This window comes from Cupressus sempervirens, chromosome 7 (assembly GCF_028749045.1).
Source record: "Cupressus sempervirens isolate cs-2001-9-10 chromosome 7, ASM2874904v1, whole genome shotgun sequence".
Classification (NCBI taxonomy): domain Eukaryota; kingdom Viridiplantae; phylum Streptophyta; class Pinopsida; order Cupressales; family Cupressaceae; genus Cupressus; species Cupressus sempervirens.
In genome coordinates, this window is record NC_143124.1 from 932,800,662 (window position 1) to 932,828,495 (window position 27,834).

Consider the following 27,834-nt stretch of genomic DNA (forward strand, 5'->3'; position numbering starts at 1 on the left):
TGACTCCTCTTCGAGGTCAACCAAACATGTCCAAACGATATTTTAGAATTTATTTTAAGAATGCATGAATACCAGAAGAGAGCTTAGTCCAATATAGATGAATATCACATTCGACAATTCTTGCAACCAAGACCAATTCATATTTAAAAGAGTTAAAAAATAACAATAAAAAGAATAGTTCGATCTGCAGCTCATTCAAGCAATACAGAGTGATTTTTTCGTGGAATATTGCACTTCCATAGGTATTCATATTTAAAAGAGTTAAAAAAAAAACAATAAAAAGAATAGTTCGACCTGCCAGCTCATTCAAGCAACATAGGGTGATTTTTTGGTGGAATATTGCACTTCCATAGGTATTCGAAGTTGGCAACAAGAGAGAGATAATTTCTTGTTTGAAAAAATTCCTCAAAAATTAGCAAGGGTTTGTCTGACATCTAAATTGATATTCGGATCGATGAAGATGCTTTAAAAAAATTCTGAATTCAAACGTGATATTTGACCACTGTCCGGATTAAAAAATAGTAAGAAAAGAAAATAAGCTGTCAAGATTTTTTGTACGGAATTAACGAGTAATAAATTGTTGGAATTAGAAGCACAGGAGGAAGGAGACCCTGGGACAATTCGAAAATAGTATTTCAGGCGATTTTTTTTCAGTGAAGCGAAATTTACGAGAAATCATCAAAAAAACTGTCGGGGAAGGTTAAGTAAAGCACTTGGCTTATCGAATGAGTTATTATTATTATTATTATTATTATCATCATAACGAATTTCTTATATTTTACTTAGTGACAATTTCTTGTCGAAGGAAATTGTATTTCTTTTCCTAGCGAACCATATGTAAATAAATAAATAAAAAATAATTTTGCACAGGGAGTGAGCTTGCTGTGTCATTGGGATGATCGTCTTTTGTATTTCAGTTAGCGGCTGACAAGTGTGGATCAGGGTTGTAACTGAGAGTTGTAGCGGCCCAGACGCCAATTGGTGGAGTTGACTTTTTTATCTAGTTACTTAGAATTAAGTTTTTTGGTCTTTTCAACAGGTACGCAATTGATTCATTGTTTCCGTTTCTTCTCTTGTTTCGTATATTTTTTCATTGCGCGAGTTATATATGTTCTGATATACGAGGTTTTGTGAGTTATGAGTGGTGTTTTCGTAATTGTGGTTCAATTTTCAACAGGTGATGAGAAGTGTGGCTCACGGTTGTGATCGGAGCTCATTGTTGTCATAATGCCAATTGGTGAAGTTTTAATTTTCCGAATTAGTAGTATGCTGTTTTATTGACATGTATACAATTCTCTCATTGATTTTTGTTGTATTGTCAATCCGGTGGATTCAATATTCAGTGTAGAAGTTCATTTATTTTTTGGGTGAAATTGGAGGCGATTTGTATGATTGATAGAAATTGTTTAAGGATTAGGGCTTAGGTCTTTAGGAGGGAATGAGAAGTGGGGTTTATTTTAATCGTGGGTTATTGGGGCCACAATGCCGATGGATGGAATTTTGTTTTTTGAAATTAGCGGTTTGCTGATTTATTGACATGTGTATACATAATTTATTTTTTAAAGTTGTTTTGCCAATTTCATGGATATGATTCTCACTCTGTTAGGATTCTTTGGATGGAATTGGAGGCTTGCTGTGTAATTGTGGAAAGAGTTTTTTGTAATTGAGAGCTAAATTTTTGGGTAAGGGACAAGTATGGTTCAAGGTTTGTAATTGAAGGGGTTTTCTGTCCATGTGCCAATTGGTAGAGTTATCTTTTTGAAATTGGAGATTTGTCATTTCAATAACTGGTATGTAATATGTTTTTTTTCCCCGTTCTTTAGGCAATTCAATACATAGGCTGTTTGTGTTACGAGTTTTTTATTTGGATGAAATTGGAGGTTTGCCTTGTGTTTGGCATGGGGATATTTGGTACATGATGGCTAGATTTGAGCACGGTACGAGAAGTGGATTTTAGGGTTGTGGATGGGGTTCTAAACAGTGATAATGTCAGTCTTTTTGAGTTTGGAGGCTTACTGTTTATTTTACTATTAATAATTAATCATTATAGGGAAATTCTCTAGTCACATAATGTGCAATTGGACCATGAACCTCAGTTTAAGTGACTTAAAAGTGCATTAATTGAATATGATTTATGGGGCCAAATATTTAAAGCAATTTATAATGTCAATGTGAGAACACAGTATGTAGTTATACCATTTAAATGATATTAGAAAGCATTCATTGTGCGTTCATAATGGAGATTTATTATAAAAATTATTATGCAACCCTAAAATGGATGTGAAATGGAATTAAAAAGCACAAAGGGATTGACCTATCGGTGAGAAGTTTAAAGGCACAAAAAAAGCGAAATACGAGTGTTCATTCAATCTTTGGATATTTTGGAGAATTTATAGTTTGTCTTTTGTGTCCTTGTCTTGGAAATGAAGCACTAGGGTTTTCTGTATTAAGCTTTGGAGAGTGCAGTCTCTTTATTTTGTTTGCTTCCCGAAGGTGTGAGAACTCACTCGAAGGCTGCAATTTGTTGATAGCTTTAATCAGAGGCTACACTTGTGCAAATTGGAGAAGCTATTCAGAGAATACAAAGGGTTTGAAGGCTAAGTTTGAAAATCAATTCCATAATTATTATGGCTGCCATTTGTTTGCACACAACAGTCCCTTTGAGGGCGTACCGCCAGCCTAAGTCATAGGATTCATCGAATTTCATCCATGAGATTTGGATTTCAATGAATTTTTACTCTTTCTGAACCTCATCCGAATTTTATGATATTTAATATAATAGCATTTTATTTTAAACTGATATTGAGTTTTTTATTTAATATTTAGCAATGTTTAACTATTTTGACAATTTTGTGGATATATTACTAATATTTTAAAATACATAAATATATATATATATATATATATATATATATATATATATATATATATATATATATATATATATATATATATATATATATATATATATATATATATATATATATATATATATAACTAAAATTTAATGTCGAATTTTTTTACCGAATTTTTACCCTTGTCAAATTCCATTCGAGTTTTATGATCGCCGAACTTGAATTTGAATTTGAACCTTGTGACTTAGCCGCCAGCAACAAACCCCATCCATTTGTGGAGCATTTTTGCTAGGTGTTGTCTTCTAAGTCTGAAACGCCTCCTCTTTTCGCTTAATTCCTCTTGTATGGCAAGTGATCTATCTCCACAAGTCATTTGGTGCATATTTCAAGTTGGAGAAAAACAATCTAAGGGCAGATCAAACTCGTTATCAAAATTCTGTAGCTGCACTCTTATTTTTGGAATGTTATGCAATTAATATTCAGACAATTCTAGGTATGCATGTGTGATTTGATAGAAGTATTGTAAACATTTGATAGTCAATAAAATATATTGCAGCTCTTCTGTATGCTTAGTTTGTTTTCATATTATTATATTTATTGCAAAGTTATCAGCTTGCCTGACGACACTAAATAAAAAATCAAGACATTGCATATTTATTCCAAAACAATTAGTCAAATATATCAGTGCATAGCAATTCAGTAGGTTGGTGAAGTTAGAACATACAAGGGTTCTTATAGTGGTATCAGAGCGATTTCTTGCCACCCTGTTGGTTTGGAAAAAATAAAACCTATATTGACCCTATAGATGACATGTGAGTGATCAACATTTTTGCATCTTGCAGTTGTTCAGTCATGGAAAATGAAAGGGATGAAGTGCTCAGCATGTTTGAGGAATATAATATGCTCCCTCAACAGGTTAATAAAGATTTATCTTTCTATTATTTCACAGGTTCTCATCTATGGCTATGCAATAGGATAGGTTTGGTAAAGAAACAATATGATAGGATAGGTCTATTTGTAAGAAGAGACGGGTCACGATATGAAAAGCAAATTGTGTCTGATGATAAGATGGTGTATAAGGAGGCAATTTCATCTAAAGGGAAAACTTCCAGTCATAGGCACGGTGTGAAAGTATGATAGAGTTACTAAATCAGATTATGAAGGTGGTTCTACTACCAAACTCAATGATCAGATTACTGGAACTTCCATAATGAGTAGGAATGAAATGAGAAGACAAGGTCTATGCTTCACTTGCAAAGGTTTTTGGGAGCCTAACCACCAATGCACTGATAATGAGGTAAAGGAGCTTGAGGAGGACCTCATATGCATTGAAGAGGAAGCCATGAAGGAGATAGATTTGGAGATTCACATGTTGCATATATATGACGGGAATCATGGTCACATCATTTGGAAGGGCAAAGAGGATCCCATGATGAAGCCCTTAATTTTGTACACATGCTGATTTATATTGCAGCCAAACTATTGAGCTTAATCATGATGTAAATGTGTTAGTAAATGACGAAAATGTTGTGGAAGGACCTACCAACATTGGCAGGTAAGTTGGATGTGGCAAAGATGAGGAATGTGTAGAGGATACAAGCTCTAACAGTTCTGATTTTCATGACAACCGTGATGATACCTTGCATAAACATGAGACCACAATGTTTACACATGTGCAGGATTGTACTAGTGAGTTGTCACATGAAGGTGCTCAAGAACTGGCTATTAATTATGCATTGTATGTTGAGGATTTATGTCATGATGTGTCTGATTTCTGAAATCAAACCTTAGGAAACAAGCTAGAAAGTTCATTTAGTGACATCGAATCCTACAATCGTGGTTGGATGGACTTTTAGTTACATTGGAAGCAGATGTGTGTGAAGAGTTTGTTAAAACAACAGCTTCCATCTTATCAATTGATCCATATTTCAATGTACATAGTAGTAGTATCTTAGTTGTTCATGTGTGCACTGATGATAGCACACATGCTGTTTCTTATCATGAGGTGAGTGGTGTAGATATAGGCTTATATTACAGTGCAAATTTTGGGCCAGAACACTTGCATTAGTCATTGGTTTTAGAGTCCTTATGATTTGGTTGGGTGACTTAAGGTTAATGACTACGTGATTGCCACAACCGTAGGGTATTTTGGTGTTGTTTGTCAGTTGTTGGATACCTTTGGTTGGGGTAGTATGACGGATGAGCATGGTGATATTGGCTTTTCCTTGGCAGAGTTCCATGCACTTTGAGAAGCTATTGGAATAATGAAACACGACTTCTAGGGATTATATTGGATTGCACTTGCAATGTTGCGTTGAGGGAAAATAGAAAGTAGGTAGACGAGCTAACTCATGAGCTTGAGGCGACTATGGACTTCTTGGAGAGCGAGTAGTTGGCCCTTCGTGAGTCAATGTCAGGAATTGAGGAGCTTATTGTGGAGTTGAGTTTGGTATAATCTTCACCAACTACGTATACAATACAATCTTCTACTGTGGCAGTTGGTGATGATCTTATATCCACAAATTATGCTCGTGAGTAGGTTGAGGATGTGGCTGCAACTATCACAATTACAAATGCAGTTGATACATATTAGATGAGTGCATCTATTGAGAGTAGCAAAGAACCAAATTTTGCACCAAGTTTTCCTGTGGCTACATCCACCATAGGTATTGTTGGTGATGAGTCAAATGATGACGGTTATAACTATGACATTCAACCATTGATTGAGGTGGGAGCGTTTTACTGTGATTGCACAGGGAGTACTCATTACTTCTTTTCTAATCCACACATGAAGATTTGATGATGCATCGTTGTGGATTGGCTTTGAAGTTGTACCATCCATTGTAGGATGGGTACTCACCAACTTCATTATATTGTGGCAGTAGTTTCAAGTTTTTGACTCCATCTTTGGTAAGGAATTGCTTGTAGAGTCAGCACATCCATGGGAGTCTAATAGAGGTTGGAGATAGTTGTGGTGTTGCAAACACCTTTCGTGAGTCGTATCTTCACAGAGTAGGTGGATGTGAGTTCGTTGTGCTTTGGGACTCGAGTGATGATAGGGATAGCATTGTAGTTTGGGTGGGTCCCATTGATTGGCTTTACCACTTTTGGCATGGTGAAGTTGAGATTAGAGTTGAGCAAGAAAAGTCGAAGAATATTCTTCTTGGCAAGATTTTATTTAGAGTTTGGGACCCTTCCAGTGCATTGAGATTTTAGGTAAAGCTCATGGAGGAATTTTCCAATGATTACATACTAAGGTGTGCCCACAATATAACTTTTGGTCCTCGTGTGCATGACCCCTTCCAGAGGCATAGTTCAGTTGTACGTGTTAGATAACATGAATGAATGAATGAAAAAGTTTTTATGACATCCACGAGACCATACGGTTTAAGGGACCACACTTAGGATTGAGCACTTTGGTTGCTGTAGTTTCTCTAGGATGTCCCTTTTTTGTGGTTGTGGATTTTGGTCAAATCAAAAAGTTCTTTTATGTTGTTCACCCGTAATGTATCCTTGTACTAGCTGCAAATATCTTCATAAGTGGTACACTCTTTGATAAAGTGCCATTTGGTTTCCACCAAACCTTTGTTGCAAAACGCACATATCCTTTCTTCCCACCCTTCTTTAGGAACATTCCATCTACTTGTTTCACAACATAGATGATGAGAGCTGGTTCTTAGTTAGCAATTAAGATTTTTGCCTCTCCTTTAATTGTGGGTCCTAAATATTCGTTATCACCATGTTCCCATGTGGGATTAAATTCTTTGATGTAGTAGGCTTTTTTTCTACCTACCTGATTTGTCCACATGGCAGTCCTGAACTTCTCTAACACCAACATTTAATTTGACAAGATTCTTCTATGGGATGATTATACATTGTTAAGCATGAAGAATCACCTTTATTCATCCCTTCATCAAAAGCAAAAGTCTCAAATCCTTGTATGACGTTTTGAAATTTTTCACAAATAGCATATTTTAAAGCAAGATAACTATCATCATTTTCAAATCTGAAACCTTCTAAATTAGGAGAGATGAAAGATTCTGATGCACCTTTATCATCTTTATCTGTAGTTTCTTGGGTGTTACCATGATCATCGGAGACTGCATAAATGCGAGAGATGAAGTGAGATGATACTATCGGAGACTCTTCATCATCAACTGTTAGTTCTTCTCGCAGCCTTACCACTCTTCTTTCATACTTGCAAATCCTTGAGTTTGTGGGATTATGCACAGAGGCTTCTCCACAAGAGGGTGGATGCATGATCATCTTCCAAACTAATGTTATTTTTGACAACCTTTGAGATACTTTCTTTGCACCTATCCTAAAAATCGTGCAACACCTTGTCATTTGTCTGATGAATTTCCATTACGGAGGTATTCGGTCTTGTCTTTCTTGTAACTCTTCCTCTAGCATGATGAATTAACAGAGTCGCCAAGCCTACACATATAGATATATCCAAAATAACTGAGGAAATAAATGTAACACTGGCCTTCGATTCCATTCCTCGAGCAAAGTCACCAAAAATTTGTTAGTTAACAGATTCACACTTAGGAAAAATCAACACAAAATGACTCCTGATTCCCAGTTTGAAGTGCAATAGTTGCTAATAGTTGGATAGATTATCATGAGATTGATAATCTTCCTCTGAATTTTATAGGGTATAACTCCTCGTGTGAGATTTCCAATGAATCCACTACGCTACAAACATGCATGCTTTTAACTCGAAAGCAAGGCACACAAACATCTACCCATAAACATGAAATAGACACAAAGAAGCGAAGAACTAAGAGCAACAAATAAATGGCATTTAAATTACAAAGAAAATAAGAGAGGAGAAAACCATGTCCATTTTTTCTGAGAGTATAAATGATCAAGGCTTCAAAGACCAAGCAATAAACATATTTGCAAATAAATGAGACAAAGTTGTATTTAGAGAAAACTGAATGTAATTCGAAGATTAATATCAGTCAAAAGATTGTCGTCAGTAAATATTGTGTAGCCGATGGAATGTATGTTGTCAATAAATACTGTGTAGCCGATGGGCCCTTCGGGAAGGTTCTTGTTATGTAGCTGACAACCCTTTGGGAAGGTTCTTAGGAAAGTACATATGCACCCTCCAGGATCATTGTAATCATCATTGTAAGCATAATGTAATGTCTTTGGCATATGCGAATAATAAAAAGAGTATGGTTGTTACATGTTTCTGTTCATTATCTGTATGCATTAATCTATTTACCCATACGGTAAACATTTGGTGCCATTGCTTGATGGACCTGGAACGAAGGTAGAGGAATGAAGACTAATGCTAAATCAACTTAACAAGGATAGAAATAAGATAAAGGGAAAATATGGAATATGCACCATGGAAGAAAATTTTATTTTGGCACAACAGGCCAAGCGCAGACAGAGGTTTCAGCGGATTGCTGATGGATACCGAAGCACCGAGGAATTGTTGGAGGAAACTCGACAGCAGGTGGAATTGGTGGAAGAAGCAAGGGAGGGATTTTTGAACCTATATTTGCTGAGGGAAGACAATTCAGACAGAAAGGAATTAATTCACACGGCTCGGAGTGCCGAGGGAGCACAAGCGTGGAGTGAACTCTTCGTCCACGATACACTTCCGGAACAGACAAGTTCACTTAATGAAGACCCTTCTTCACCAAACAACGTAGCTGTTGGGAATAAGACGACTACTCGAAATGACGTCGGTGTCAGAGTGTAGAGTGTAGGTGTCAGAATACAAAGCATTGGTGTCAGGATACAAAGCGTTGGTATCGGAGAGCAAAGCGTTGGTGTTGGAATACAAAGCCTCGGGATTGGAGTGCAGAACAGTGCCGGTGTTGCAGTGCTGAACAACGCCCATACACAAAATCAAATAATAATGGTAGGACCAAAGGAGAAGTTGCCAAAGTTTGATGGTGATGGAATGGTTGATCCAATCAGACATTGTAAGACATGCGAAACAATTTGGAGGGTGAATGGCATAACAGATACAAATGAATAGGTCCGAAATTTTTCGGCAACCCTAAGGGGGGTAGCAATTGATTGGTTCGCCGATATGGATCCCCAAAAATTAACCAATTGGGACAACATGAAGGAGTTTACCCCCGAATTTCAACTACTGCGTGACGACAATAAGAGCGTAGCAGAGATATACAACACGAAGCAAGGCAAAAATGAAACAGTTCGAGTATATGCTAGAAAATTAAAAGACTTAATAAACAAGATGGAAAGTAAGCTGATGGATGTGCTATAAAAGAGATGGTTTGTTGAAGGACTACGTTCGAAGTTACGGAAGAAAATGAAGATTGTGTCGCCATCGTCATACATTGAAGCATACAATCGGGCAATGAACTTAGAAAGTGAGCAGAAAACAAAAAAGAAGAGTAGCTCATCGGAGTTAGATGATGATGCGTCTTCGGAAGAAGAGAGCAACAATGACAAAAAGGGCAGGAAGAAGGTTCGAGCCCTCTAGAAGGATATGATCCGAATGATGAAAGAATTTAAGAACATGCAGAAGGAGACGAAGGGAAACGACCTCTAGTGCATGGAATGTAAGACAAAAGGTCACAGAAGGGATCCCGTCCAAAGAACCAGTTCTGCGAGATCTGCCAGATCATGGGACATTCCACAAAAGAATGCCCCTTCAATATGGAAACAAGAGGACCTCAACAAGTGCTCCTGACCCAGGAGGCTTCTGTGTCAGGGGGGAGCAAAAATACTAGTAATGAGGGTGCCACGTTAGGAGGGTATAGAAATAATAGACGAGGGCAAAACAACAACAACAATGTCAACAATAATAATGGGAGCTGCAGCCGAATTTAGTACGATGCGAACGACTGCCCAATGGTACAATGCCGAGCATGCAATTTGTGGGGCCACTTTGCCCGAGACTGTACAACGGAAAACGCACCAAAGTTGTTATGCAGATGGTGCGGTCCGGGAGATCATGAAGATGCCAAGTGCTCGAAATCAGGAGTCAATTTGATCACCATCGGGTCGGAGGAAGAGGAGGTTTTGGCAATCACACGGAAGCAAGCAAAACTGTACCTCGACTTGACGGAGGAAAAGAAGAGATTAGAGGAAGCATGGGCGAAAATTGAGAAGGCAACGCAGGCAAACAAAGCACACTTGAAGGGCACTACTGGTACCTCAGCAAGAAACTGCACGGAATAGAACATCGTATGACAGATATTACAAACCGAAGAGCCAATCAAGATAAATGATCTGCTGCTCACAATGCCTCAACTCCGATTGGCACTCACAAACATCATTCCAGTTGCTAATTTATCAGGAGAACAAGGAAGGGAGAAGGAAAGTGGAGCACTTGCAGAGGACCCGATGCTACTAGCCCTAACATCTAGACGACATACGGCGGTTGTCGAGATGGTAATTTTGGGAACTGTTCCGACAGACACAATTGTGGACGGAGGGTTCGATGTGAATGTGTTATCGGAGGACACTTGGAAGAGATTGGGATAGTCGACGTTGTGGCCACCTACATTCCAATTGCTAACAACGGACCAACATGACATTAAACCTCTCGGCGTCCTAATGGCACAACTAGTGACGATTGGAACACAGTCGTTCCTGCTCGATTTCGTCGTCATACCACTGAAGAGGAGAGGATACGACGCTATTTTGGGCCGTGGATGGCTCGTGCAAGCGAAGGTCAAGCATGACTGGAAGAAAAATACATTAGTGGTGAAAAGCAAAGGGAGGAAATTCATTATTGACCTGCACACGCAAATGGTGGGTGAGGAAGCGCTCTCATTTGATTCCGAAGATGAGGATGAAGGAAAGTAGCGAATGGAACCAGATCTAGGAGTCATACGATTGGAAGGCAGATCAATGGACAATGATTTGGATTTGGTGAACGGATTATTTCATTGGCAGATGGAGGATTACGAGCTATTCTAAAGTTGCAACATACTCATGATAGAGGAAGGGCACAGCGGAGATAAATTTCCAAAAGAGTTCATGGAAATAAAAGAAGGGGACACCCGATTGGATGAAACACCTACACATGTATTTGGTGAGGGGAAGCCAATAAAATATGATGAAGCTACAGTACAAACCATGAATTTGGGGGATGAGGTTGAACCAAAAAACATATTGGTAGGTGACAATTGGAATCCAGTACTAAAAGCAGCGGCATTTAAAATATTTTTGGAATACAAAGATGTGTTTGCTTGGACATACAAGGATCTGAAAGGAGTATTGCTGGAGTTGTGTGTGCATCGCATCCTGTTGGTTGAAGGTGCAGTCCCTGTACGGAAGCGACCTTACAGGATGAACAAGAACTATGTGGTGCAGGTTACAGAAGAAATCAACAGGATGCTGGAGGCCGGTATTATTTTCAAGGTCCAGACAAGTGAATGGGTGTCGCCCATAGTAATCTCACTGAAGAAGGATACCACCTAGATCCGGATATGTGTCGATTTCAGATGCCTCAATGCGGTAACAATCAAGGATCCCTTCTCGATACCATTCACAGACAACATATTGGAGGAGGTAGCTGGACATGAAATTTACTCATTTATGGATGGGTTCTCAAGATACAATCAAATTTGCATAGCAGAAGAAGATAAGCTTAAAACAACATTTGTGGTAGGAGGGGTGTATGCATACAACCGCATGTCGTTTGGCCTGTGCAATGCACCGACTACATTCTAGCGGATCATACTGCACATATTCGACAAGATGTCTGTTGGTAACTTCAAGGCGTTCTTGGATGATTGGTTTGTGTTCAGCACCGAGGGAAAACATCTGATGGTGTTGGGCGAATGCATGGAGAGATGTCGAAGGGCACCACTAGCTTTAAATCCAAAAAAATGCTGGTTCATGGTTCTGCAGGGAAAATTGTTGGGACATATAGTTTGCAAGGAAGGATTGAAAACGGATATTCAGACAAAGTCAGGGTGATACTGGAAATGCAACCATCCAAGAATGTAACGGAGGTGAAGTCTTTCCTCGGACACAAGCTATTACAGAAGGTTCATCAAAAACTTTGCCAAAGTATCATACCTGCTAGACAAATTAACATGCAAAGGAGAACCGTTCAGATGGGAGAAAGAACAGGATGAATCATTTGAAGGGTTGAAGGTACACTTGGCCACAGCACCTATCTTGGTGTATCCGGATTGGAACAAGGAATTTCATGTTCATGTTGATGCATCCAACTATGCAATAGACGCAACCTTGGCACAGACAGGTTACCATGGACTCAATCACCCTGTATACTTCGCCAGTTGACTACTATCTAAGGCAGAGAAAAATTACAGTACAACGGAACGGGAAGCATTGGGCATGGTTTGCGCAGTACAGAAGTTCCGATACTACTTGCTAGCAACACTGTTCGTGTTCTATGTCGACCATCAGGCGCTGCTGTATTTGGTCAATAAACCTATTATCCAAGGAAGAATCAGCCGGTGGTTACTTTTGTTGCAGGAGTTTACTTTCAAGATCATTGTACGGCCTGTGAAGAAACATGTCAGTGCAGACCATCTGTCGCGTCTTGAAACAAGAGAACTGACGAACGGAGTGAATGACGATTTCCTTGATGCACAGTTATTTCAAATTGCAGTATTGCCAAAATGGTACACGAGCATTGGAGAGTACCTTTCGACGGGACAGTTTTCGAGTGACATGCCACCAAATGAGAGAAGGAAGTTGGTGTTGAGGAGCCGAACGTTTCAATTAATCGATGAGCTGTTATACAAAATGGGACTTGACTAGATCCTATGGCGATGCATCCTAGAGGAGGAAATTCCAAGGGTACTAAAGGAAGTGCATGAAGGACCGATAGGAGGACACATGGGACCAGACACAACTGCACGGAAGATACTCCTGGCAGGACTGTGGTGGCCAACAGTGTACAATGACGCGTGCGAATGGGTTGTTGGGTGTGACACTTGCCAAAGGATCGGGAAACCGCTAAAGAGAGACTTCATGCCGCTCAACCCCTCACACTCGTAGGAACTTTTTGAAAGATGGGGATTGGACTTCATCGAACCTCTGAAGGCGAGCAAAACTAGAAGGTGCCGATACATTGTCATAGCGATGGAGTATCTGACCAAGTGGGTGGAGGCACACACACTACCAGATAACTCAGCGGTAAGCACAACGAGATTTATTTATGAGAAAATAATTACTAGGTATGGGATTCCACTACAGTTGACAAGTGATAAGGGAGGACACTTTGTGAACCATGTTATCCGACTGCTCACCATTGAATTTAAGATCTATCATTCATTGTCGAGCCCGTACTATCCGAGAGCAAATGGACAGGCTGAAGCTACGAACAAGATCCTGGTAGCAATCATCTACAAGTCATGTGCGGTTGAAGGTGAAGACTGGGAGGAAAAACTGCCCTCGGCCCTTTGGGCATACCCCACGACGTACAAGGTAACAACGGGACACACTATTTCAGTTGATGTTCGGACAGGAGGCAGTGGTACTAGCAGAATTCATGATATCGAGCTTGAGGATTGCGCTGGAAAATAAGTTGGGCAATATGGAAAGCCTGAGTGAAAGGTTGCATAATTTGAACAAGCTCGAGGAAAAGTGGATATTGGCACAATGGGCCACGGAGGTGACACAGAACAAGCGCAAAGCGTGGCATGATAAAAACCTGAAATTGAACAAGTTATAGCCGGGACAGTGGGTGTTGAAGTATGATGGCCGGAACAAGATCAAACCAGGCAAGTTTAAAGTTAAATGGGTTGGGCCATATTAGATCCGGGAAGTAGGCGATAATGGAGCAATAAAGTTGTGGACATTAGACAGACAAGAAATACCAGAGGTAGTCAACGACTCAAAGCTAAAGATGTACCATGCCAAAACGACCTCCTCGTCATCGGAGAAGGAAGAAACTCGGAGGGAGAATTGATTTTTTGAAAAAAAAATGATTTAAAAAAAAAGGGAAGGAAAAGTACCGTACGACATAACATATGTCTTCACTGTACGCCTTTGTCTACTACTGTACGACATGCAAGGAATTTGGAGAGAAATTAAAGGGAGGCACACCAACCATACGACACTCCAAAACATCGTATGACATTCTAACCTTCTTGGCACCGTACAACAATCCTTCTAATACATTGTACGACACAAACATTTCCTGGATGTTTACTGCACTGGGTAAATGAATCAATGCACACAGACAATGAACAAGAACAACAAAACTCCTTATTTTATTCGCATATGCCAAAGACATTACATTATGCTTGAATGATGATTTACAATGACCCAAAAGGGTGTATAAATACTTTCCGAAGAACCTTCCCCAAGGGGTCCGTCAGCTACATGACAATTATCGAAGGGCCTGTCGGCTACATAAAAAGAACCTTCCTGAAGGGACTCGTCGGTTGATACACAATTGTACCGACGACACTAGAGGCACCATACTTTCTGGAGGCACTGTACTTCCTGGAGGCATCAATAAAGTCCGTTGTACGACAATATAAAATAGTGCTGCAGGCATCGTACGACAATACAAAAGTTTCCCTGAGGAACCGTTCAACAATGCAATATACATAAAGTACGACAGCAAGAGCAAAGCATCCGTATGGTGTAAGTTGTAAGGGGTTTTATGCTATCCATTAGCGGCAAGTTTTTTTTCATCACCGTTTAGCACTTTCGTCTACGCCATATTTCCATGAAGTTTGCAGGTCTTCAGTAAGAAGCAAAAGCATACTTTTGGGTGGATAATGGGAGCGGAATAAAGAACAGGTATCGCAAGCATTCAATGAGTTCACAGGTCCAGACGGAAGAATACCCAATCCTGTACCTTGACGCCAATATCTCACAGGGCCTTTCTTTATATGGTGCACTCTGGAGGCTATAGTTGCACGCACGTGTGATAGGATGCAAGAGTTTTATCCAGAATGATTTGGTTGAGGCGTACAGTTTAATGGGAGAAGCAGGTCATACCAGACAACGGGAGAGCAAGCCATTCTCAAGACTTTGAAGACCGTACGATAGGAGATGAATTTTTAAGCAGAATATACGGAAAGAGTAACTGACCTAACGATATTATATCCAGCTAATTGACAAAGGTATGCACTCAGCGAGAAAGAGGGCTTGGAGGAAGAAACTTGATCACGATTCAACCATGAGTCATAATACACAAGTAGCACCTTCAGGAGCGTGGCTAGCCGGAAAAGACAAGGGAAAACAAAGGGCTAAGGTGCAGAACCAGCTAGATGTACAGCTGACACCACAAAACGTAGCATTTGAAGGACTAAATGGATTGGAATGTAGGAAATGGTGGAATAAGAATCTAGATGAGAACCTTGTCAAAGCAAGCATACGGAAGGCACAGGTTGAGTGGGCAATTCGGATGCCAGTTTTCTGTATTCGAGAATTCGAAGGGGTATTGCGTACCATGATTGAGGCATACGACAGGCACTCCTGGAAGAGTTTAGTTCCATATTTGGGGTACGACGTGGTGATTTCATTCCGACCAGTTGACTTCACTAGAGTATTCGACATACCAGGATCGGCACAAGGGGGGGAGAAAATCGATAGTAAGCCACAAAAGATGGACAAGGAGAGGAAATTGAAGCTGGTGAAATTAGTGTGCAAGGATCAAGTGCAGCAGCAGAAAGATGCCCTTACCAACACCTCAAGGAAAAGAGGGTTGCGAAAATCTGACATTAGAGAAGGCCATTGGAGGTGCCTCATGGACGTGATAAAGAGTAGACTTATAGGGTCCAGTAGGGTGTCAGACATCTCCTTTCCGCTGGTCACTATGATGAACGAACTCATGAATGGGAGGGTTTATGACTGGGCTTCTCTATTGGCCACATGCATGGATGAGTTCATGACATTGCAGCATAAAACATTTTACATGCCGCACTATGCCATCGAACTCTTCTTGGAGGCAACTGTGAAGACGATACCCCAAGAAAAGTTGGAAATACAACCAAGTCCGGCAGTACCTAGCGAGCCTCCGATAATTCAGTGGAGGCATTTAGACTCACCTGGAGGGCAGAAAGGCTTTGGCCAGAAGAGGGTATGGCAGGAGATGGAGGAATCGGGTAACATGGATAGTGGCCGCCAGGATACATCTTGTGAGGAGGATGACTTAGAGGATATGGAGGAGGTGGAGCAGGATGAGGAGGACGATGATGAGGAAGTTGGGGTGATTTCAGCAACCCCACTTCGATTTTTACAGCAGTTGACGACTGCACCAGTAGTAGCTACGCCATCATTTTTAGCTCCGCACATGCACACTATGACAGATGTTCACATCCTAGCTTTCAGACAGTTTCGACATCCAATGGTGATGACCCCAATCACTCTAAATCCCAGATCACAGATAGCAGTAGCGGTAGCAGGATTAGTTTCACATTCAGCGGCTGCCCAACCTTTAGTAAGCCGGAGGACAGCATCACCTGCGGACACACCTATGGGAACGCAACTTGAGCCAGCGGTTCAGGAATTAACCTCCGTTCCTTCGGAGTAGGAATTGCTGTAGTAGTAAGTTTTCCACAACCATCTCCTGTAGCAGAGTTGACAGCCATGGAGGGAGGAGTTAGTCACGGAGGCGCATAGGAGCAGGTCCGACTAGAGGTGATTGGGACAGATGCGTTAGTCACGATAGCCGACACCCTATTGGATGAGGCGGCAGATCAGGATGCTAATTTGAGCATGCTGGAAGTAGAACCCCAGATGCCAGCAGTGGAACAGATTAGCTCAGCGAGTTGGGCGAGTGAGTACCTGAGGTGACGACTACTTGCTCCTGTTGCCAGAGGTCCCTCCATTCAGTCTCCTATGCGAGAGGATATTCGATTAGAAGCAATTTGGTCGAACAGTGGGGTGGTTGAGGTTCCATATCACCAGAAGCAGGAGATCAGAGTGCAGAGGCACCAGAAAAAGCAGAAAGAAGGGTATAGATGCAACATCCTATACTTGTAGCGGAGGAAAAGGATAAGGATATCCATTTATGCCTCAATGACATTGTCGAGAGAAGCAAGTTCCTGGCAGAGTTGTGTTGATGCGAGTTTTGTGTCACTACATAACATATTAGTAATTGGATGCTTGATACAGAATATCAAATACACAATTCCTCTCTTGAAAAGTTATCTCTCATGGGACATGAGTATAACTCCAATGTTCCTTACACCGTTGGATACTCGCTCAGTTTTATCAATGTGATTTGCTGGTAATCACGTAGGCGGCCTTACGTTTTCTTGTTTGAGAAAAATTTGGATCTTGGTGAGAAAATGGAGATGGTGGTTCGGTGTGAATGCTAGATGATGTTGATGGCGCGATGATGACAATGTAGGGTGAATGGCGATGGAAGGTGAGAATGCCGATGTTTTGGTTTACTTCTCTAACTAACCTCTTCTAAGCATGAAATTTGGTTGCTCAACTACTCCTACTCCTAAGAATGGAAGGTTAGCAGATGGACGGGGATCGAATCTAATGAAGGCTAACCAGCGGCCCTACCTCCATAGATGCAACGCTTCAAAGGAAAGTAAACTAGATTACCACACAAAGCCTCCCAACCAGCCGCTAGGATGCTAGTGGCCTAGTGTTGACCCCTATCAAACATCTACCAAAGCTACCATGCAACTATCCATTTTATTTTACTCTTACTCTAATAACTTGAAATGAAATTGCTTCAACTTGAAAAGAAAATTTAACTATGTGGAAGTAGAAAACATGCAATAACACCCAATGTTCTTAGTCAACATGCATTGAAAAAGAGAGCACTTTGGTATTATTTTCGCAACAATTTCTCCAACCCCCTTTTTTACAAATCTAATGGCCTTATATAGAGGTCCAAAATACAATGGACGGTAGAGATCAAAACAAGATCGACGATCCAGATTGGATCCAAAAACCCTAATTAGGGTTGCCACCCCATCGGCCAATGAGAAGATGCCACCTCATCAATGGACCAATGAAAAAAGTGCAAAAGTGGCAACCAATGAGAAGGCACCAAAATGGTGGCCAATCAGAAACAAACACTTGTCCTATTCTAGAAGAAAGAGAAAGTTGCCACTTGGGCTTACATAAGATGATCTTCTAATATAATTCTTCCTTTTTCTTTTGTTCTTTTAGCTAAGGCAATGAACTTAGCTAGCCTTTCGTTAACTTCTTCCATAGGAGGACAAGGTGTGTGCTTCGCTCGGAGTTCTGCTGACTTTGCCACGCTGTTTGCTACTTGTAGTATCCTTTCGTGATCCTTCTCATATTCCTTTGCAAACCCAATAAAAGCATTGAGTGAGGAAAGGGTGTTCAGATGTTTCCTTTTGACGGCAGCCTTTCCTAACTCATCCAATCTCGATCCAAATCCTGTCTCACTGACATCCTCCTCTCTAATACCCTCAAAATCAAGCGCCACCCCAACGTCGCTCATCATGGTCGAAATGGAAGTGTCGACGCTTGGGCCGTGTTGTGCAATCTCATCATGAATTTCTTCAAGTGTTCTGAATCTGGTAGTCAATGCGACATACCAAGATTCAACTATGCTCAATCCTCTCTCATCAACCAACCGGGCTCTTTCCAAATATGCCTCCGGTAGCCTAATGAACGCCTGCAGCCTAGGAATAACCAAATCCTTGATGGGAAGAAAATTCTTCCATTCCTCTTCAAATAATCTGAATTTGTTTCTAACAGTCACCAATGACTGGAATGTTGAGATGAAGGAGGGCAAGAAATTTCGCCCATCTTGGATTGTATCATAGATCCAACCCCTTACTTCATGTAACTGAGCTGATACCTCTTCTGAATTGCTCCCGCTGTCTTGAGGAAGGGCTGCTTGATGCAACTGTTGGATTGGCCGACAATCTCTCCAATATTTGTTTTCGGCCTCCAACTTTACTATCCTTTCGTTTGCCTTCCTCAATCTTTCTCTGATTGATGCTATGCCTTCCTGAACCTCCTCACATTCCATATCATCTGTATTTCTTCCCAAATTATGTTCTACTATTTCGTACTCCCGAGCTGCAATCTCATCCGCTGCCTTATTGACTGTTGGTATAGCAATCTGAACGCTTCGGTGACCATCACTGTCGCTTCTGATTACCCTTGCCACCGTATTTGCCATCTGTTTTTGGTTCTCGCTATCATCCTTTTCTATTAGTCCTTGGATATCATCAACTGCGTGAGCCATTACCACCTCGCCTCTCGGCATAAGCATTTGCCTTAACCATAGTGGTGCAGTGCATCTCCCCAAATCCGGATTCGGTTCGACCAACAAAGCATCACCAACGGCCTTAGACGCCTGACTTATCTCTTCAATATCAATCGGCCCATCTTCTTCTCTACTAGTTTCTGCCATATTTCCTTGCTGGTTCTCCGAGAGAGGGGAGTACTCCGTACTTTCACTGTAGCCACTTGATTCCGAATCAGAGCTCACCTCCACTGCGGCCCCTTTTTCACTCGAATTGACCTCTTGGCTTCTAGCCTTAGTTATACTCTCCCTTGACGGCGCTGCCCGCTGTCTCTTGGCTGGAGGTTCCGAACGTTCTTGGCTTTTCTCTACCTCCAAAGCCCTCTTCTTGCTATTTCTAACTGTCTCCGATTGCCGGCCACTTCCTTTACCCTTCTGTCCGATTGATTCTACTAGACCTTCCTTCGGTTTCATCATCTCATAAGTAAGGAGAACCTTTTGTCTTTGTAGCTTTCTCAACTTGGCATTATACCACAACTCGGTATGCAAATCTACTGTCCTTGTGATTGTCTCCAAGGAAGGATCCTGATGATCGTCCCAATCCACTGGATTCAACTCTGTTCCAACTACTGTCTCATAGTCTTCTCTCAACACACTACGATCATCCTCCAATTGATCGGGAATATCAAGGCCTCTCCATCTGATATCTCTCATCATGTTCACCGACAATCTCGAGAAAGCTAGCTTTCTCACGTGAAAATCATCCTTTGCATTGGCCCAAAAGTCCTCTATAGTGGGAACATGCTTAAATTCGCTTCCATGAGATGCCTTGATAAGACCAACAGGGTCGAATCCTTGCCTTGCTCTGTACCATCCTAGATGATACCACTCCAATTCCTTTTCCGTAGCCTCAAAGGTGGCCCGATTTGGGCAACTATCATTGCCAATTATAATTGAGAAGGAAACGCCTGTTTTCCCCTCATTCCTCATTACTCTATCATAGTGCTCAAGCTACCTAGCCAATTCCATCAAAACTACCTTGTCGGGCGGGTATCTTGGAAGCCTCTTGGGACAAACTGTACTTCCTGCCACTCTAATGTATGTGAATTGCGGGAATTGGATTAACCAACTCCCAAACTTCTTAATCCTTGCTTCTGCTTCCGATGAAAGTCTCTTAGCAGGCGCCTCTTGTAATACCCTTACTGTCTTCATGGCGAATGCATCGCAAAACATCTTGTAATCCTTGTTATTGTGCAAATGAAGCTGCGGATAGCATTCATGCACCAAATATTGCCCTGGCCCATTACCAATCTCTCCTAAGGCCCTAAGTCCCGGACTCTCATACAATCTAGCAATTAAGTAAAACAGATAGGATCCCATGTAGAATTGCCTTTGGTTTTGAACTGTTCTAAGTTGCAACTCTAAATTTTCACTTATGATCCTAGCCCAATCAAATTTTCTTTTTCCCTTTTCAATTTCATCAATGAAGAAGTACATCCAGTTTTCGAATTGCATAGCTTGAGCTAGGCCCATGATCCGGTTGAGAAGAACAATGAGATCGCCATATTCCGGCTTGAAATCTGTCACTGTAAGCCTTGTTGATTTGTTAACTCCTTTCCTTCCTTCGTGTATCCAATTCCGCTTTAGATGTGAGAAGTAGGCCTCTTGGTTACCTTGAAATGATTTGGCCGCCTGATCCACCATTACAACTGTCATGCCCTTGCTCTGGGGAATATTAAATGTCTCTTCAATTGCTTGTTCGCCAATGTTGGCCAACACTCTCTTCCCTTCGCCAAAAATGATGGATTTACTGTCTAGATCAAATTTGGATGCACACTCCATAATCAATTCCGGACAAGGCAAAGTAGGAGGAAAAGCTGCTGCATGTACAATTCCGCTCTTGTATATCCTCTTTGCCAAGGGGGATTGTCCTTCCTTTAGTCTGTCCCTCATCCGTATCATGTCCACTGTAGCGATATTAGTATCGGTTATTTTCTTCATTTTCGAGAAGAAGGAAGTTTTGGGCGTCATATCCTCTTTGTCTTTCTTAGCGTTTGCCCGCTTGGGATTCTTACTTGCACTATCATCCTCCATGCTCGTCGCCCTATTACGGGATGGTAGAGTGGTGGACCAAAAGGCAAGAAGAACCAAGTAGTGCAATTCTTAGAAAAGAGCGAAAGAATGGATGTCAGCTTAAGCACTCCTTGCAACTCTAGATGATGACTTTCACCTTAACTAATAATCTTACAGCAACTTTTCGGAACCCGGGATATGACATCAAAGAATTACAAATCCCTTTGCAAATTAGAAAACAAAGCTTCTAAGCTTATCCAACACTTGCCTTCTATGCAAAAATCAAACTTTCATATGTATCTCTTCTCCCAACAAAATTGCCCAAATCTGATATAAAAATTGCAGCCCCTCTAGAAAATGAGAATTTTGTCTTCCACAAATTTCGGCCCTCACAAAATTCGGCTCCCACAAAATTCGGCTAAGCATGAAAAAAAAATCTGCCCTTCCACAAAATTCGCCCAAGCAAAGAAGGAGCAAAATCTGTAAAATCTGCCACTTAGGGCACAAATCGCAGCCCACAAAGTGGAGCAAAAATCCCCAAAAACGCAAAAAACTGGCCCTTAGACAAATCGCCCAACAATGGCAATGGAGAAATTGCCCAAAAATCGCCAAAAAACTGCCTTCCACCAATTTCGCCCAAGTCTGGAAATCTGCCCTTGCTTCAAATTCGCCCAAGCATGAGGAGCAAATGAATTGATGAAAATGAAATGAGAGGGGACTCCCTTTATAGCAGCTTTCACCTTCCTCCCAGGCTGGCCGACTTGGTCCTATAGAGGAAAAAAAACCAAAATTAAAGCTAAGTTAGTGGCCCATTTTAAATACTTTGCCAAAATTTTAATTTTCTAAAATGAAAACTGCACTTTTAATTTACTAATTAACCACAAATTGCAAAACGAAATTGAATGGTGCCTTGGGGATGCTAAAAATTTCTATTTAATGAGGGTTTGCTAATTAATACATCCTTGAAGTTGAATTTTGGCTAACCAAAAGCCATTTCTTAATATTAATTTACCAATTTCATTAAATACCAAAAGCTTTCAAGGCAAATTTAATCTATTAAAGCCAATTTTTGCAATTTTCCTCTAAATCGATTTTGCTAAATAATTAAAATTTTATGACAAAAAAAATAAAATTGCCTCTAGAGTAAAAATCGATTTTGCAATTTAACTTCATCTTACAAAAATTAAATTCTATTTCACCAAAAAAAAAAAGATTTTCCAAGAACCTAAGTCTAACGAAAAATTTCCTTATTTGAAAATCATTCAAATTTACAATTAAATCCAAATTTTCAAAAGAAATCGTCTAAGTGCAAAATTCACAATCTTATCCTGCCAAGTTGAAATCAATTTTGAACTTATTCGGACTAAGTATAGAACTGATAGCTCTGGAAAATCAAGTTGAAACCGGGTGAAAAATACATCTAACCTTCTCCACTGGCCCTAAAGGCGATTAAAAAGGGGGTCCCCAAGATTTTGGGGCGATGTGTGAAAACCTCACAACAAGTTGGTGCTTATAGAGAGACGGCGGGTAGAAGCTCGGGAGGCCATAGAGAAGGCTCGGGAGGAGATGGCCGACCGACTTGCCACCCAGTAGTTGGCATGGGAAACAGAGCGGACAACACTGTTAGCACAACTCAAGGAAATTAGATGAGGGAAGCAGGAGGCCGATCAGAAAGAAGTTGAATGCCATGAGGTCACATTGATGCTAAAGGAGGTAGTAGAGAACTCATAGATCAGAGCTGATTTAAAGGTTCAGACGGAACAGGTGTATCAGCTACTATGCAGCCGGTCTACATAGTCAAAGACACGGCCTTCTAGTTCATTATGTTTATGTTGTTTTTTTTATCTAGGAATAAATGTAATTAGTTATTTTGAGTTTTGTTGTGTTGTCATCCGAAGGCGACTTTTCTTTTGGGGGGGATGATGTTGTCGGTAAATATTGTGTAGCTGACGGGCCCTTCGGGAAGGTTCTTGTTATGTAGCCGACGACCCTTCGAGAAGGTTCTTAGGGAAGTATATATGCACCCTCTGAGATCATTGTAATCATCATTGTAAGCATAATGTAATGTCTTTGGCATATGCGAATAATAAAAGGAGTACGATTGTTACATGTTTTTGTTCATTATCTGTATGCATTAATCTATTTACCCATACGGTAAACAAAGATAACCATCCAAACTCAAAGTTTCGATATACTAATACCCCCTTTCTCTAAACATACAAAAAGATAACACAAACCTCATTGCCTTTGCACATAAATTATAGTTGAAAAACAAAATATCCCTCCCTTTACATTACAAGCTAAAGCCAAAAGAGATCCTCTTTGCTTGCAACACAAAGCTTCCAATTAGAAAAGCCAATTCTGGAACCCTTATTCTATCCATTGGTTTACAATATGTAGTGACTCTAGGTGGTTACTTGGTCATTGTAATCGATTCTTGAGAGTGGAAACCTCTGTCTATAAAAGCTTAGTAAAAGCCTCTTAAACCTCTGTAGATATCTATGTAATGCTTTGTTTTTTAAAGCTAAATATTACCATAATATTCACCACTTCCTTGCATGTATGAAGTGAGGAAAAATTTAAAGGCTTGGGTATCTAGCCAGATGGTAAAATTGAATTCACAATACCATGATTTGATCCGATTGTGATGAGAGCCAAATTGTACTGACCCAATCATACTATTGCTCCATGGAGTAACTCCATTATAGCTTCTTTTAGTAATTTAGTCAACTACATCTTACGATTTGTGTGAACTTTTTACATGTGTGGAGCTTGCTGCTATTTCACTGCATTAATTTCAAAATCGAAAGATGATGCCCATCCTTCTTTGTTGATGAGTGTTTTATCGATTAGAGCTTGTTTGACCATCTTGTGACAATGGAATGATAACTTCAAACTTGCTTGATGAGAGGATAGAGTGCTGACTTCCTTGCAGATATTAAATTTTTCGAACCATGCTTGTGCTAACAGAGACCTGAGCTAGGTGCGCTTCTAGTGCACATTAGCTTCTAAAGCTTGAATATCACACTATGCTCGTTTTTTGAAACTTGAGGATTTCTTTGACTTCCTCATCAAGATTGCCACCTCTTTCTCTTATAATCCTGAACTAGGAGTGAGAAAATACTGTGAACAAGCCTGGGCATGGGCTTTCCCCATTTTGGTAGTTGGGCAATGCACCATGGTCATGTGGATTAGGCACTTTGTTAAATGAATTGCATGCATTGTCTGTATTTTCCTCTGTTTGTGGTGATTTTTGCACTGAAGTTTACAATTGAGTGATTGTAATTTCATTAAACTGGAAGATCCGAGTTCATTATCCCCGCGATCTTGATTCTTACCCATATGCTTTCCTTTCATGACTGCTCTGTTCCTATTTTGATTATTGGGGATCATCTCAATTACAACATTCCCCTCTAACATCATTTAGCCTTTCCAATTTGTGGTGAAGTTATTATCTCCCCATGGCCTTATTTTCGAACCATTTTGCTTATACATGACTTGGTATAAGGCACAAGCCAAGTGTTCTCGTGGGCATTAGTGACTCTTATCGAGAATATGTTGACATTTAGTGAAATAGTTTGCGACCATTTACCTTGCTTTATTAAAGTTGAATGCTTGGCTTTGTTACATTTTCACTTGGAGCTCATGAAAGCGTCGATCTCTTGGCAAGAAATTCTTCTTCGTAGGGTCAATTTAGGTAATCGATGAGAACTGGGCATCATTGGCCTGATACGGTGCCACCTGTGTGTACAATGATGTTCTTCTACTCGAATGTGGATTCATTAACACTAAACTTTTATGCTACGACATTGTACAGTTATTGGCCTTCCCAATGATCGTTAGCACTTATCTTTTGAATTGTTGAAAAATTCACTCTCTTCCTCAGCCTTTGTCTTTACAGTTCAATCTTATAGTATGGAGATGCTCTACTTTAATCAATATTTCAAGTACCGTTGCGTCATTGTGAGCCCTAGGATCGGAGATGTAGTTTCAATGATTCATAATTCACATTAATCTCATCAGCTTTTCCCCTTCATCTTTGTAGGACCAATTGATTCCTTTGTAGAAATGGACTATCTAGGAACATGATAGACCCCTTCTGTGCAATTTTTATATTCTTCATCTCACCACTTTATAATGATGTCAACTTTCAATTCTTCACATCTCCTTTAAAATAATTAGGTCTCGTGTGCTTTCATGGACATAGGAGACCCATTGGTCTGTGCACTTAAAGTTTCCACTTAATGATGTACATTAATGTTGAGTCAGGTAATGCATCACATACACAGTCTAGTATTTGGATTAATAAAGCATATGACCTTTGTGCTACTTGTATGCTTTGAATTCACTGATATGTTTCTTCATTTTGGAAGTTGACTTGAATTATATCAGCCTAACCATTCTGACCATTTTGAACCAATGCGAACCAAATGTATCTTTTGAACTGATAAAGTAAGCCTTGAAAATAAACCATGCTTTGAAAGATTTGGTCTTCTGCATAGATGAGACTATTGAATCATTACATGTCATGAACCATTTTGAGCCAAACTGAATGGTTGAACCACATTGAACCGACTGAAGTAAACTGAGCATAATATGAACTGCCTTGAATGAACTTGATGAACCTGTGAGCTTGTTTGTACCATTTGAACCAATTTGAACTAGTTATGTGAACTGTACCAGATTGAACCACTGAACTTAGCCTTCGAATTTGAACTCTGAACCTCTAAACCTTTGAACCTGTTTGTACCAGCTGAACCAGTTTGAACTAGTTCAAAGTGGTTCAAGGTCTGTTTTTGAACTCACCAATACTCAACATTAAAATCAGAGATAGAATGATTGATTTTAAAATTTCAAATGGGGTTTCCATGTGAGGGCTAACAATTTTAAAATATATAAAATATGTATAATATAAAAATGTCAAAATCCTAATTGTGGAGAAATATGAATTAAAAATGCTTGGAAATTGTTGCGCGTGGATTAAAACACAAATTTAAGGCAATTTTAAAGGGTTGGTCAGTAAACATGGATCATGATTCTATAGCTAAAATATCATTTTTTTGGGGAAAAGGTCATTTTCTTTTCTAGGAAGAAATTGTTAAGTGTGCTGGTTTGTGTTTTTGACAATTAGTTGTGCTTTTTTGGCAATATTTTCTTCTTTGCCATAGACAATCTTGGATTCCTTATTTTGAGGGTTATGACCTTTTGGTTTTTTTGACAATCCTTATTAGTTTAGTCTTGGCTTTAGGGCAATATTTTCTAAAATGACCCTTTCTCTTTCATAGAGAATAGGAATTTAAGGAGCCAAATACTTAAATCTCAACATCGATATCAAAGAGATCAAAACCCTAGCATTAAGGTGAGGAAGACTTACCCTTGAATCTTCAATTTGGATAACTTTTCCCATGGATTTCAAAATATTAGGAATAAACTTCTGCAATTGAGGAGGGACATATTCTTAATTTCTATCCAATTACTAGTAGATTTAGCCAAACTTGTTCAAAATTCTCCTTAGGAGAGTAGCGAAGGGATCTAAATGTAGACTGTCCAATATTCCAAAATTATTTTTTGACGACTGTTTTCTTCCATACCATGATTTTTAAAGAAAACAACAATTAAACTATTCTAAATCATCCTATAAGAGCACACATGAATACCCATCCTTTTCCACCAAACAGAAGCTATTAATTCATCAAAAGATTTGCAAGATGGTAAAAATTGGAATATAAGAAAGTAAAGAATATGGAAATACTTTTTTGCTTAGATTCCTCCACTTTTAAAGCATTTATCATATATCTTCTCTAGGGGAAATAGAGAGAATTGTTGGCTAGAAGGCATCTTACCATTTTCTCCTTGTTTGTTGCTTAGTCCACAAACGAAGTGTCCATCTGCCATCCAACATTTATCACTTGTGTAATAATCCTGTTCAGGTAGGAATTTAGATAGTGCATTAGTTTTACTTCTAGAAGAATGAGATTGATCAGCTGTTAAGTTTGAGAATGTATCCTCAATTCCTTTTAGTGACAATTTTTTAATAAAAAAATGACATCATCTTCCTATTTATAATAATGCTATGATAGTTCATTTGCATTGAAGCTTTTGGCTGGTAGATATTATGTTGTTTTTATAGAGTTAATCTTCATATTGCATTTGGATTTGATTGGATTTACTCTCATGGGTTCATTATTTCCTTTTTCTAACTTTCTGTAATTTCAACTACTCTAGGAGCGTTATATGAAATATTGATAAATGCAGATGAATATTTTGTGCAGCATGCTATCTATTCTCTTATTAAGTGCAATACGTTAAATATTAAGCATTTTACCACTTCAGTGAGTTTGACTCAAAAAATCCTGATCGCAATATCACAATTTTACTGTCTTTCAAAGTTATGTATGTTTTTACTGTGTTGATTCTCTTGAGTTATAATATGAAGAATGTAATTTGTCTGATTTGTAATAATTTTGGTCAATGCAGGGGAACTATGGTAAATTATAGAAATGGTTTTCTTCTGATTAATAAATCAGATATTCTCTCAAATGGAGATTTCTCACATGGAAGTTTCTGGTTTGACGAGAACATTATTTGAGCTGGAGTAATAATTATCAGCTGTTTCCACATTACATTTTAAATATTACCATGACTGTTTTTGAAACTGATCGTAAATCTCAACAAATGGGTGGTCAAAGAGAAAAATTTGTAAGGTATGTTTTCTCTGAAGTAATTATCCTTTTATTTTTCTTGTCTACTTTAAGATTTGTTTAGTTTCACCCTTCA

General features: G+C 39.6%; 2 protein-coding genes across 4 annotated transcripts in view; both read left to right on the forward strand.

Moving 5' to 3' along the window:
- The first annotated feature begins 457 nt into the window (after window positions 1-457).
- Window positions 458-27,834, forward strand: part of LOC149550633 (putative cyclic nucleotide-gated ion channel 5) — a 334,184-nt gene continuing 306,807 nt past the window's right edge. Inside the window, exons 1-4 of one of the 3 annotated variants that reach the window (XM_089793616.1) lie at window positions 458-699; window positions 871-1,039; window positions 1,178-1,237; window positions 27,535-27,761. In XM_089793616.1, the coding sequence (XP_089649742.1) occupies window positions 27,697-27,761 (65 nt within the window). In that variant the 5' untranslated portion in view covers window positions 458-699; window positions 871-1,039; window positions 1,178-1,237; window positions 27,535-27,696. Of the gene's footprint in view, window positions 700-787; window positions 1,040-1,177; window positions 1,238-27,534; window positions 27,762-27,834 lie in introns of those variants that run through there. The other 2 variants (XM_089793618.1, XM_089793617.1) reach the window with 2 other exon arrangements.
- LOC149550634 (uncharacterized) lies at window positions 12,672-13,361 on the forward strand. Its single transcript, XM_089794494.1, has 2 exons — window positions 12,672-12,752; window positions 13,032-13,361. The coding sequence occupies exons 1-2, from the start codon at window positions 12,672-12,674 to the stop codon at window positions 13,359-13,361; spliced, it is 411 nt and encodes a 136-aa protein (XP_089650620.1).

What these genes read in the sequence shown, in the direction of transcription:
- LOC149550634 (XM_089794494.1), top strand. Translation starts at nt 12,672, where the DNA reads ATGGGACCAGACACAACTGCACGGAAGATACTCCTGGCAGGACTGTGG. An exon ending in ACAATGACGCGTGCGAATGG is followed by an intron (nt 12,753 to 13,031) that starts GTTGTTGGGTGT and finishes ATTCCACTACAG; the next exon opens with TTGACAAGTGATAAGGGAGG.